Source organism: Mycetomoellerius zeteki, unplaced genomic scaffold (genome assembly GCF_001594055.1).
Source record: "Mycetomoellerius zeteki isolate Tzet28-1 unplaced genomic scaffold, Tzet1.0 scaffold471, whole genome shotgun sequence".
Classification (NCBI taxonomy): Eukaryota; Metazoa; Arthropoda; class Insecta; order Hymenoptera; family Formicidae; genus Mycetomoellerius; species Mycetomoellerius zeteki.
The window spans coordinates 1132066-1145419 of NW_017257470.1; the positions used below are offsets into that span (position 1 = coordinate 1132066).

Consider the following 13354-nt stretch of genomic DNA (forward strand, 5'->3'; position numbering starts at 1 on the left):
GAAAATCTTAATACGAAAATGTCGAGGTTATAATACTTTTTAAATTAATAGCAACTTATTAACAAGTTTGCTAATCACAGAGTTCACATTTCGCACGCTCAAGCATGATACGACAAGTGATAAAGGTGCTGCTTCATGATGGCGGCTCTCTCAGCAACTTCAAAATCATATCATACAAAATATACAATGATATTTTTACTAAGAAATTGTTCTTATACAGAATTGATTTGTATATTATGTACACATAATTAATATTGGAATGTATCACAAAATATCAATTCAATAGCGAGATATTACGACATATATGATTAAAAATAAATTTATAACCATGTTTGTTCGTAGTATATTAAGAGAAGAATCGTTTGCCGAAGGTCGTTTTGAAAATTATTTTCAAGAATTTTTTTTAAGGGAACCATACCATTGACATGAAATAAAGACTATTTATCCTATTAAGAGCTACGAACTCTTTTTTTTTATCAAATTTGGCCGATCCATTTTATAATTATTTAAAAAAAGATAATTGTCTTTTCAATATCATTATGTTAACTGTCGACACGATTCGAGATCTTCCATTGCTCTGAAACAAAGAAATAAAATTTTTTGTTATTTCGTTTACATTTTTGTCATAACGTGTTGTTTTATAACAAAAAAAGAAATTCTTTGTAAGGTAGAACCAGGTAATATGAATAATATAAACATATTTAGTACAAACATCAATTGCGATTTTTTGTTAAATATTTTTTTGATATTTTTGTTATTCCATAAATTTTAATTCACCTACTAAACATCGTAGAGATAAATAGATAAGTAGATAAATCAATTTTGGAAAGTAGTTCTTTGTGTATTAATACTTAGATGTCAGTATGTTAATAAATTAAAAGTAATAATAGATTACTTTGTTTTCCATTTCTATAATATTTTTTAATAAAAAAAAAGAAAATATACTTAGGCTATATTGAATACATATAATACTATTTTCTGACCTAAATACTACTTACTTTTATTTTCATCCATGTAAATATTTGAAAATGTCTTATATTTTTAATTAATGTTCAGAAATGTTTTTTATTTTAAATTTAGTTTTCAGTATTGAATTTTGAATTCAGCAAAAAATGAGAAAGGAAATTTTAGGTAAATTTACTAACTCATTTCTCTATTTAAAGTTTATTAAAATCTCGAATAAGAGTACAGAAGACACTTACTCTTACAATTCCATCTCTTTAAGACGAACGGATGGTTTGAATGGTGTATCATCGTGTGGATACGAAGGTAAGGCTTCCAGTATTCTTGGAGGAAGTTTCTTCTTAGTATTGACGAAAGAGTTATACGTAGAATGGTTAGGCTCATCGTAGATCCAACCACCGCGTATCACTGATCTGCGTTCGTTTGGGCTGTAATTATTTTCATCAAACATCGGCGCACTACTCTGCAAATTTAGTGCGTTCAGTTGCAGATAGCCGCTGCCACTTGCGATTGGTCCCGAGTCTTCCGAGCCTCCTGATCTGCTCAATCGATTTCCCGGTTCTGTAACATTCAAATTATTTAATCATAACAAAGTTTCCCTATTAACTTTAACAAAGTAACAATTTTCCGAAACATAAGTGTATATATTTGTTAAATGCCAACGGCAGAGGATAAGGCTCTTTGCAAGAAAGTAGTAATACATTAAATAGTAATACATAATATGGTAACACATAATATATACATACTTATACACATGCGCGCATATATGATATGATTTTACCGAAAGATTTTGCTTCTCTTGCGTGTGCCAGAAGAGTATCCACTCTGCTTCTCCGAAAATAAGTATTCACGATATTCCAACCCTTTTTTTTCTTTATATCTTGTCTACCACCTTCTTCGTTATAATTATCTTGACCACTCTCATTTTCGTCACTGCTACTGTTACTATTATTGTTATTATGATCCGCTTTGGAGGAAATACTGGTGGAATAAAGAATATCCGTTCGCGCAGTGGGGGCCGGAGGTAGAGGTATGTGGGGAGACACATCCGGTAAGCGCCATCTTCCTAACTCATCGCACCAGGTTGCCGCCGCTCTCATTACCGCAATATCTCGAAATGGACAGCCAGGACGAAGATAGGGCATCATGAGGTCGCACAATTGGGTCGTTAATAATTCTCTCCGAAGAAGTTCGCGACGTTCGGCGTCCCAGGATGCCTGGAGATCTACTGCCTCAGCTTCTAATTGCTTTACTCTCTTTGCCATCTTCTTTAATGCATCTTCTGTCGACCTGTTATTTTAAATATTAGTAAATTATACATATATTATTAAAACCAATATTCATAAATTAGTGACCAAATTCAGCTCATTTTTTGCTACGATTTTTGCTATGTAATAAAAAAGCAAAGGAATGCTAAATGTGTAAACAAATAATATAAGAAAATAATAATATAAAATATAAATAATAATATAAATAATATAATAATAATATAATATAATATAAATAATATAAGAATAAATAATTTATTAGAAATCATGCCTACTCACTGCAGCCAGTGCCGGATTAAGATTTCTGCCGCCCTTAGGAACTTAAATCGTTGTCGCCCATATTCAACCCTCAAACTGGAATGTTCCAAGCCTGTGTTCGCGATAAACAAAAAAGAAAAAAAGAGATTTTCTATAAAGATTTTACTAGTAGTAAACTTTACCGCAAACCTACTCATTCTATCTATATATTGATGATTGCACGAAGAAAGCCGGCTCCTCTCAGATTTCTCTCTGGTAGAACAAAATCGATCGACACAAAGATCGTGAAACTTCGATTCGAATCTAGTGATCGTCGATCGATGGAAAATTTTTTCAATCATTCGCGTCTGGTGAAAAATGACTATTTTTTAAAAATACTTTTCAAAAATATGGCATATCCTATAGGTTAGCCTCCAGTGCTAATTCGGTCCTGACTGCAGCGACCTTGGATTATAACATCGTTGGATTATAAAATAATTATATCAAAGCAAAATAAAACATACAAAAAATAATGAACTTGTTTAAAAATTGCTTTTAAATAAGATAGAGCAAAATGAATAAAATTTTTTTAAATTAACTCATATGATTTTAATTCTTGGACTTGTGTCAATTACTAAATGCACAATTATTACATGAACTAACCTTAGTTGACCGTACACTTGGAAGACACTACCATTGGCATCATTGGCTTCTAAAGCTCCTGCAAGGGTTTCCAGCTTCTTTCTTCTTTTCTCCCTCCTTTTTTTCAGTTCCGCATTACCGATCTCTTCTCCACCGATTGTCAATCTTTCCAATCTTTTTAAAACGTCTTGTAGAGCTGCTTCTCTTTTTTTCCTTTTTCTTTCTATTCGTTCCTTGTCCAACTCATTCATCTCCTGATATCCTTGACTGAATTTTCCACTATTTTTATCATTATTTTTATCACTATTGTTCGGCATATTTAATCCAAACTCGTAACGAAATTTCAGGGCTTCTAACTCCTCTTTTAGTTTCTGAGCTGATAAATTTGAACTTTCGCACTCTTTTCTTAGCCTCTCCACCTTTAGATATATTTACATTTTTAAAAATTATATTTTATATAACTTGTACCAATAAAAAATATCAAATGTATTTTCAAACATACTGTAATTGTTTTTTATATTATTTATTTCTACTCATTTTAAATAAGAAGTAGATTGTATACAAAGTATTTAAAGAATGAATAAGTTACAAATATACATATATAACATATAATTTTTTAATTGACAGAAAAATGATTTTAACAATAATAATAACAATAATTGTACAAATAAGAAATATTTAGAGAATAATTAATAACAACTCATATACATAGGGCATCCCATTTTTATTTGCATTGAAATATATCGAAAATCATAAAAGTGTTGAAAAAATATTTCAAACAAAACTTATATGACTTAAAAGGAAATAAAAATGATAATAAATTTAATTTTTTAAGAATTGATTTTTTAAGGTCGCATAAAGATCATCGCCATTTTTTAAACCAGTACTTTTTATTGCATAATCTTGTAGTTGATATTGAAATGCTTATGTCTTTTACACAAGCTATTACCGAGATATGAGGCTTCTTTATCATTAATCTCTTTATTGGCTGGATCATTCTTCAATCTTGCTTTCATTGGCTGGATCAACTATCGATCTTACCTTTGTTAGCCGGATCATTCACCGATTTTACCTTTTCATAAATAAGTAGAACGTTTTAATCTTCCCGCAATTTACATGGGGTGTAACTAATGTCGGCAATATGACTTATATAAATTTTGAAGACTCATATCTTGATAAATGGCTCGTGCAAAAAGTAAGTAGGTTAGTGTTTTAAAAACGTTTCGATGTTCAACTACAAGAATATGTAATAAAAGGTACAGGTTCCTAATTTAAAAAATGGCGATAATCTTTATGCGAGCTTGAAAAACCAATTCTTTCAAAAACGTTTTGTCCCCCTTTAGATCATACAACTTTTGTTTGAAACATTTTTTGGTATTTTTTGCACTTTTTGAGATATTTTGATGTAAAAGTTGAAGTAGGACATCCTGTATATGTAAAATTAAAAAATAAAAAGTTAAAAGAATAATTATTACATTACCTCGTCGGCATACTGTTTCTCTCTCGAGTTTTCTGTTTCTTCCTCTATATCCTTTTGGAAGCCCAGTCCAACGTTTAATACGTCATTGGAATCAAGCAACTTTCTTAAATGTTGAAGTTCTAATTGATACTGTCTAAGAAATTGGGATCTTCATTGACAATGGGCTTATTCTTAATGCAACGAGCTCGAGCGGCATAACGCAGAGTGCTGAGGGTCTCTTCAGCATCGATGTCGCTTGGGCTTACGCAAGCAATCATCAAAGTCCTGGCATTTCCACCCAGGCTATCTCGTAGCAGTCTTGTCAACTTACTATCCCTGAAAAAAAATTTCTGCTTTTACCCATATCTTCGATTTATAATATATAATTATCTTTTACCTGTTTTTAGAAGAAATTATATATAAAAAAATATTTTGTTTGTACCTGTAAGGTACGTGTCTTCCATTTCCAGCAGCTAACGCACTAATGACATTCCCCAACGCTGATAAGCTCAGATTAATACTGGCAGCTTCTTTCAGACGATCCCCCGTAGCTCCAGTTCTAGTTTGCCTTTCAGATCCAGCTAGATCGACTAAATGCAGTCGACCTCTCCTGACAGCATTGCCACTTTTATCATCGTTATTAATGGCAATCGCTTCGAGCGATAGAGTTAAAACAGCATGACTTCTCGAACTGGCAGCGTTCATCTTCGTCGCGGCTGCGGCTCTCCTTTGATCACCCTGTCGAACTAATGCGGCGCATTCGGTCGCGTCTTTGACAGTCACCTCGCGCAATCCACCCGCGACGTAAGTACCTTTCGTGGGGTCCTCTTTTAGTGTTAGAGTTTCGCCAGTGTCGTCTTGTAACAAATCTCGTAATCGCTCGTTATAGATCTCGAGGTAGCTCAATAACGCTAAATATCTGAACGTAGAAAGTGTAATAAGTATCTTTGAGGAAAAATATGCGGAATGTCTTATACTTTATTTTTCCCAACCGAATATCTCAAAATCCGTAAGTTTTAGAAGAAAACTTTTAAGCCAAAAATTGTATAATGTCTAAAATCATAGCTATTCCTCTGAAGAACGGAATGACTGTGATTAGCTAGTTTCATAACATCGATGTTATAACTTTAACGTAAATTGAGCCATGTAAACGTAGTCTATGTTATTGCCATTGTATATACATATTTAGAATTTAGATTATCGGTTTACCATTATTTGTTTCCCTTTTGACCATACAACTTTTATATGAAAAGCTTTCTTCAAAAACTTATGGGTTCGGAGATATTTAACTGGAGTTAAAGTGAGACACTCTGTATAATCTGTAATGTGTAAAATACTTTTATATTTTCCTTTTGGAATTAAACAACTGAGCAAATAATAATACAAGGCTCAATTAGAGTAGCAACTAGAAATTAATAAAATGAGAGGCTATGAATAAAAGCTACGTATTAATGCTAAATTATTAAATCGATATATCTTGTATTTCACATAATAACAAATGTTTCGACCTTTATTGATTTACTTTCAATGTTTAAAAATTCCATATATCAATAATGTTCAAATCGGTAAAATAATGTAAAAAAACAGCAGTGTAAAAAACAGTATTAAAAATAAAATTAAAAATGTGACAAATTAAATAATAAATAAAATGATGCGAAAAAATGCTCTTACTAATAATAAATGCAATTTGTACGTCTTGTTAAAGGTATAATTAAAGGCTTCAAATGGGAAGCTGTCTTAGATGGACGGTCGTTAATACCGTAAATAAATGTGATATACAAGGCTGGGTAATCATTTAAAATGCCAAATATAAAATACTTAAAAAAATGTATTTAAAATGCAAAATGTTTTTCGAATCCACTTTATATGTAAAATGAGTAAATAGATATTTTAAATAGTTTTCAAATACAGAATGATTTTCCATATATTATATATATTTTAATATACATTTTTTTAAGTATTTTACATTTAGCATTTTAAATAGAATTACATTTTAAATGGCATTTCTAATGCAAAAATATCCAGCTGGTGATATACAAGATTAAGGTCATCCTGTTATTAATATGTAAAATCGTGAATTGACAATGAGATTTTTTTTTAGTATAAATTGTCAAACCAAGACAATAGTTTACACATTCTCATATCGTAATACAACGGAAAGAAGATCATACAATTTAAAACTTAACTGTTTCACAGTTGGAAGTTATGATATATGTGGCTTGTTTGATGTTAAATGTTAAACTTTTATATGAGCTGTTTTCATCGCTAATTCTATCCATATTTATATAAGTATATGGCTTGTCTTCATTAAAATGGAATATTTTGTATTGTGTATCTTAAACTAATTTAAAAGTTGAAGAATATATACCTTGTTTCTGAACTGGCAGTGGAAGTCGCTTCAAATAGATGTTCCAATGCACGTTCGATGAATCCTCGCATTGTGAACGACTTTCCGCAGCCAGTTTGACCATAAGCAAACACAGTGCCATTGTAACCTTCTAAGACAGCCTCGACAATGACAGAACCTACATTTTCGTAGACCGACTCTGTTGTAGCGGATGGACTGAACGCGGCGTCAAATTGATAGACTTTTCCACTTCCACTGGTAGCATTTTCCAACGTACAAGATTTCGTCAGTGGATCGATTGTTATTATATTCTGCAATAAACGTGCCAGTAAGAAGCGCATGAGAATCGATATAATCGATGTGCTCCTTGTTTGCTAATATCAATCATAATTGGATAAAATAAGGAAAAGGAGAGTTAAAATTCTGTTGAAGAATTTTTGAAATTGTAGAGTTTTAATAAAAATTTTAATAAAATTTTAGTAAAAAATAATATAATATTAATATAATATATAATATAATATAATAATATAAATGCACAGTATTTTTCAAATCTCGTACACTGATTATGATCCAAAACTTGCATTAATTGAAAGCTTTCGTCAAGTGGAGAGAGAGATTAACCCGTTTGCATTATTAGCGTATACATACGCGCAATTTTCCTGGTCATTATCACCAGAGCGTATATATATGTATACGTGCATTCACATTAAGTTAATAACACGCGAATAGACGGTCGATCGGTCTAGCATCTGACGTATATCACGTGATAAAAATCTAAATAAGTGCGTATATATATATTTGGCCGCCCAAACCAATTATGTTAACAAAAATCGAATGATATTAAACGCTAAATATAGAATATGATATTTCGATCGTTGATAAAAATGTTAGATGCACAGTAACAATTTTCTTTCGTTTGGATGAACGTCGTTTCATCGATATACATATGTAGTGAAAGTGTAGAAGTTGTAAGTATAATACTGTAAGTGAATTACGGTATTATGGATTACGTATGTCATTGCATAAATTATTCAGCGAGAACACTATATGCACGGGCACATAGTTGTTTTCCATTTTCTTTGTACAAAGTAGTTCCATAAAAATCTGAGAACCCCTTTTTATTTAGAAAATATTTAGCCTCAAATTAAATAGCGAAATAAATAAAAAATTAATTATTTTATTTTGTGTTGAGAAAATCTTGAAGTTGTCGGTTTTATAAAAAGTACTATTTTGTTATTTGAGGAATACTTCGTATTCATTTTACAGAATTAAAATTCCTTTTCCACGATTAAAATACTAATGTATTTGATTCTAGATTATTTTGTAACAAAAACAGAAAAAATTAAGAAATTATAGATTTTCTTACCGATTTTTATCCCAATACAGCGATTAAAGCTGCTAATTCACAAAAACATTTATTTTGTGGAAGGGTTATACATACATATCCGCAAAGTAAAAGTAGAGTCAAATGAGTAATAAATGAGTAATGAATAAATGAGTAATGATGAATTATTATTAGAATTAAGTTTAGAAACCTAATTTAAAAAAATTACCTCTTTTTATAAATTATGCGCATGTCATATATAGTGATGTAATATGTAGTATGTATTTCTATATGTAATGTGTCGATGACTCATAAATCGTATTGTTTGTATAGTTAATCGTATGTGCATATATCACAATTAATCGATAAAACAACGACACCGTCAGAGTTTAGCCACTACATCAGCATCCCCTTATAAAGCATAATATATTATAAAAGCAGCAAAAGTAACTCATAAAATCATGATTTTTTTCGCAAAATCTAGAAAATGTTTATTTTCTTACATAGGCTAATCAGTGATTCATAGGAAATTACAATAAAAAGTTATTTTCATTTTTCTTATTTTTTACGCTCTTAGTTTTCAATAAATAATTAATCAAAGATGACATTTATGCTATTAAGAATTTATATTATCATAGAAAGATGAAATTTAAATTGCATAGCTTCTCATAACTCCGAAGTACACAAAATATATTGTTAAAAATGTTTAATTCAGTAATTTAATTAAGTATTGTCATATGATATCCTTTAAATTTGAAATATGGTTAGAAAATAATTTTAAAAAATTCTGTAGTCAAGAAAATTTAAGAAATTATGAAAACCGCAGTTGCGATTTTTAAAATGTTGAAAATTTATGAAATTATCATAGTACAAAAGGACATTAAAATTCTTTATATGTGAATTCCACGTCTTTGTAAATTCGAAACGTGCATGGCAAAGTGCTGCTGATCGCGTGAGTTGCAACGTTACTAAAAGCAGGAAAGTGTGACGGTATAGCTATATGCGTGTGCACGTATATATACACATACTAGCAAAGAGGCTATGTCGTCGTTTACAGGAAAGATGTTAGAGTAACTTGACCGGACTATCGATTTGGCACATATTCCATTCGCCATCGATAAACAGTCTATAAACGTAGTATACCGTTTGTATTACACGCAATTGCCACATGATGTTATAACGAACAAAAACCTTGCAATTCTTTATTTATTTATTTTCTACAAATTCAATATAACGTAAGTTAATTTTCATAATTTGATTATTCGAAATAATTATCATTGTCACGTTTTCTGCCGGATAATATCCGGTTTATCCGGCAAAAATAGTATCTGATTGGATTATCCGGTATCCGGCCGTAAGAGTATACGTTTATTCGATATCCGGTAAAATCACTGTCGCAATCTAATGCATCCTAATAATAGGCAAGTAATAACTATATATCTTTATTGATTACAAATTAGCGTTGATTTTTAAATATCAAATTTTTGGAGGAGTGCGTGTACTTGGTGCCGTTTTTTTATCTTTTTTAAAAAGATAATTTTTTGCAGATTATTACATACCTGACATCCTTGCTGCAATTCTTTGTTAGATATGGGCCGACATCTTACCGCCACTTTTACAGATTCAGACATCTGGAAATAGAAGAAAATTGTCTTTAAGCCATTTAATATTCTATTAAATTGACTGTGACGGAAGTCTTGGCTAATTTATTTTTAATGTATAAAGTAAAAGTAATTAATGCAAAAAATAATTACTTTAATATAAAATCTTTGATGTTGATGAGAAGATCAACCTTTAATGACCATAACTTTGACGTATGTTATCGAGGTCATAATCCTGAATAATATTTAACAATTTTAATCGTCGATCGTACTTTATTAAAAAGTTATTAGCAAAAAAATTCAAAGTATACCAATTTGTGTTATTACTGAAGGAAGTAATTTGTTGATACACTACACGTATAAGTTTCCACACTGTACCATCACTCTGAAAAATTTTAACCTAACAACGATTTAAAGAACGTCCAATGGACGTCGTGTGCTGTTTGGGCAATAATTCCGTCACAAATTCCATGTATTTTAGTGGAGACGAAAGTTTCCTTAGTTTTAATATCGAGGGTACAATCCCAGGCAGTAGTACCATCTTCTCACCATCGTGGGATATTGAAATCAGAGAAATAATTTTATATTAACCTTTAATATACACGATTGGACCATTTGTATCTTCAATTTCTTTTTCTTGAAGTATTAGAAACACATAACTAAATAATGATCTATATTCTTTTCCTAAAAAACTTTGGCTTCTAGAGAACTAATTTTGTGCGTTGCATTCCTGTATTTCTTCCAACAAGAACGTATTGGAAATTTATTTTAGGACACGAAAGACTCATCGTGTGTAGAGTGTAACTTTTTCTGCAGTTATAAGTTTTTATTTCTTTATTTTCAATTAATTCTCGTTTACATTGCAAAAATTTTATGATTTATTTAAAAAATTGGAAATTAAATGATTTGCGTTGAATATTATAAATAATATTTAAAAGATATAATAAAAATATCAAATTTAAAAATATTAAAGTAAAAATTTAAAAACGTATTCTCTAATTAGTTATAATTTTCTATAAAGCGATATCGATGATAAAATGCATTTAAAATGTAAATGGAATAAAAATGCAATTAATACCTATTGCAATATAAAAAAATATCGTTTTTAAGTTACTCCACAACTAAACTTTTGAAGCTGATACTTAAACAATTTTTTTTATTGGTTTAGAATATTTACTTCAAGATATTGAAATATATTTTTACTTTAAATATATTTTTTCATTTTTGTTTCAAAGTTTTGTATTTGCATATAAAAAAAGTGCATTTTTCTCATACTGTCGACTACAATTAATTATACACAATTTTTTATAAATATACAACTTTACAAATATTTTTTTAAAATATCAAAGTATACATAAGAATCACTTAATAATTTTTATTTGTAAAAGCGATGAAAATTAACCCAAGACACAAAAGACCTATTATGTGTAGTAAAGGTGACAAAACGATCATGCATATTAAGAGTTAAAGACCCTTTAATACAATTTGATATTTGTCTGAATACAAATATATAAGTACAACCACATATTATACGAGCACACTCGCTGCGAATAAGAACGCGATATACCTATCATAGTCATTTAACCTTAGATTCAAGGTTAATTCATAAAGGTCGACTAACATAAAAGAATAAAATATCCAGTAACAAGACTTTGAAGCAATATTCTCTCTTGATGAGTAAATATTTTATAATAATTTGTTTTATTTATATATTAAATGCTATACTACAATTGATGGTTTTTATTGATTAGACCTACTGTCACTATCATAATATGTCAAGTCTAACTGTTTATTCGTTATGTCATTTCGCGTACACGATATTACAAATGCTTTTTCATATAAAAATTGAATCATTTCGTATATTCATGTATCATGATTTAGAATTCTGTATGATAATTTATAAACTTTTTTTAAACAATGTGAAAAATTAAACATAAGTAATAACGATTTTTTGAATTTTTATAATCTTTATAATGTGTTGTTACATTTATCGGACTTGCAGATATATATTGAGATACATTAAAAACGGTACAACTTCATGGAGTAAGAAATTTGTATAATGTTGTTTTTTTACATGATTGCATTTGTTAGATATATTAAGATCATAAGGGTAGATACGTCACGATCGCTTGACCGAGTAAAGCCTAAAGTTTGACCTAGTTATCCGTTACAATATTTCTACTATTCGTTTGAAACAAAAAGACACCGAAAAAATTATAGTATTTATATGCATAGTTTATGGATTAATTTTGTGAATTACAGACAGTTATTGTACTCTCTCTTATACATGATGTACATATATAATTGAAATTAATTTATCAATTAATTTACACAATCAATTTTCGTCTAGAAAAAATTTGACTGCATGTCACTGTTTCAGAACTGTTTAATTATCAAATAAATACCTTAAGAAATAAACCTTTTGCATACAATTTTCTTAAAATTCTAAATTAATTTCTATTAAATTCTATTAATTTCTGATATTAAATATTTTTTCTTACTTTTTTGTAAATATTTCAATAGATCCTTTTTTACCTTAATCTGATAAACTAACAAAAGAGAATTTTAAGTAAAATAAAAAAATAAATGATACATTTTGCTTTTCTGTTATAAAATTAAAACATTTTCTATTTTATAAGGGATCAGACAACTGCCAGTTGTCTGATTTGATTTCTTTTTAATATGTTTGTTGAACACAAAAATTTAAGAAACACAAATCTTTTTATATTGACTCAATTTGAGATTTGACTTAATTTGAGATTTTGATTAATGGAGATAAAAGTATTGTTAAAATATTAGATTTAAAAAAAAATCTGGATACATATAGTTACAAAGTATATAAAGGAACTACAAATGTTTTGTCTAAAACTTTTTTCTATATATTTCTCCGTTTCATTGATGATTGATTCAAAACGAATATAAACGTTAGCTTAAAAACTAACAAGAATTATGGCGTTCTATATAAAAACTTAGATTTTACACGAATTCATCAAAAACTCAATCTGTAAATATGTCCTATATCTTGCAAAATACATTCTGTGTTCTATAAATTAAAAACATGTTTAAATATTGATCTTTCACAGTTTATTGTCACTTACACCGTCGTTGAACCGTGTCCTCTCTTAATTTTATATTGGAAAACGGAGGGACATGACTATTCGTCACAAATTCGAATCGAAGCGAACTTGAGACAACATACGACAATGCGTATGGAGCGACGAGCACGTTTAGACTGACGATGTCGCGCATGTCGCAACGTCGTGACGCCGCGACGCCTCCTTCGTGGCTCGTATTGAATTCGAATCGTTGCAGCAGCGCGCGCGTATTTTTATGGTTGCTTTGATTGATTGTAGGGATGCACTGGATATCCGAAAAGTATCCAGTATCCGGTATTATCCGACACTTTTTTATTATCCAACCGGATATCCGGATATCATAAGTATCCAGGAATATATTCGGTTGAAATTTTATATTATTAAATTGTTGATTTTTATCAACAATTTATACAAATGT

General features: G+C 29.7%; 1 protein-coding gene across 1 annotated transcript; it reads right to left on the reverse strand.

Moving 5' to 3' along the window:
* Nucleotides 1-490: 490 nt before the first annotated feature.
* On the reverse strand, nucleotides 491-13057 carry LOC108727185 (osmotic avoidance abnormal protein 3). Its single transcript, XM_018455179.1, is given in 10 exon segments — nucleotides 491-577; nucleotides 1203-1524; nucleotides 1745-2253; nucleotides 3132-3529; nucleotides 4591-4733; nucleotides 4736-4905; nucleotides 5012-5488; nucleotides 6938-7227; nucleotides 9800-9871; nucleotides 12940-13057. Coding segments are annotated over 8 exon segments (2379 nt in total). The 5' UTR covers nucleotides 12940-13057; the 3' UTR covers nucleotides 491-577; nucleotides 1203-1204.
* Nucleotides 13058-13354: the final 297 nt, after the last annotated feature.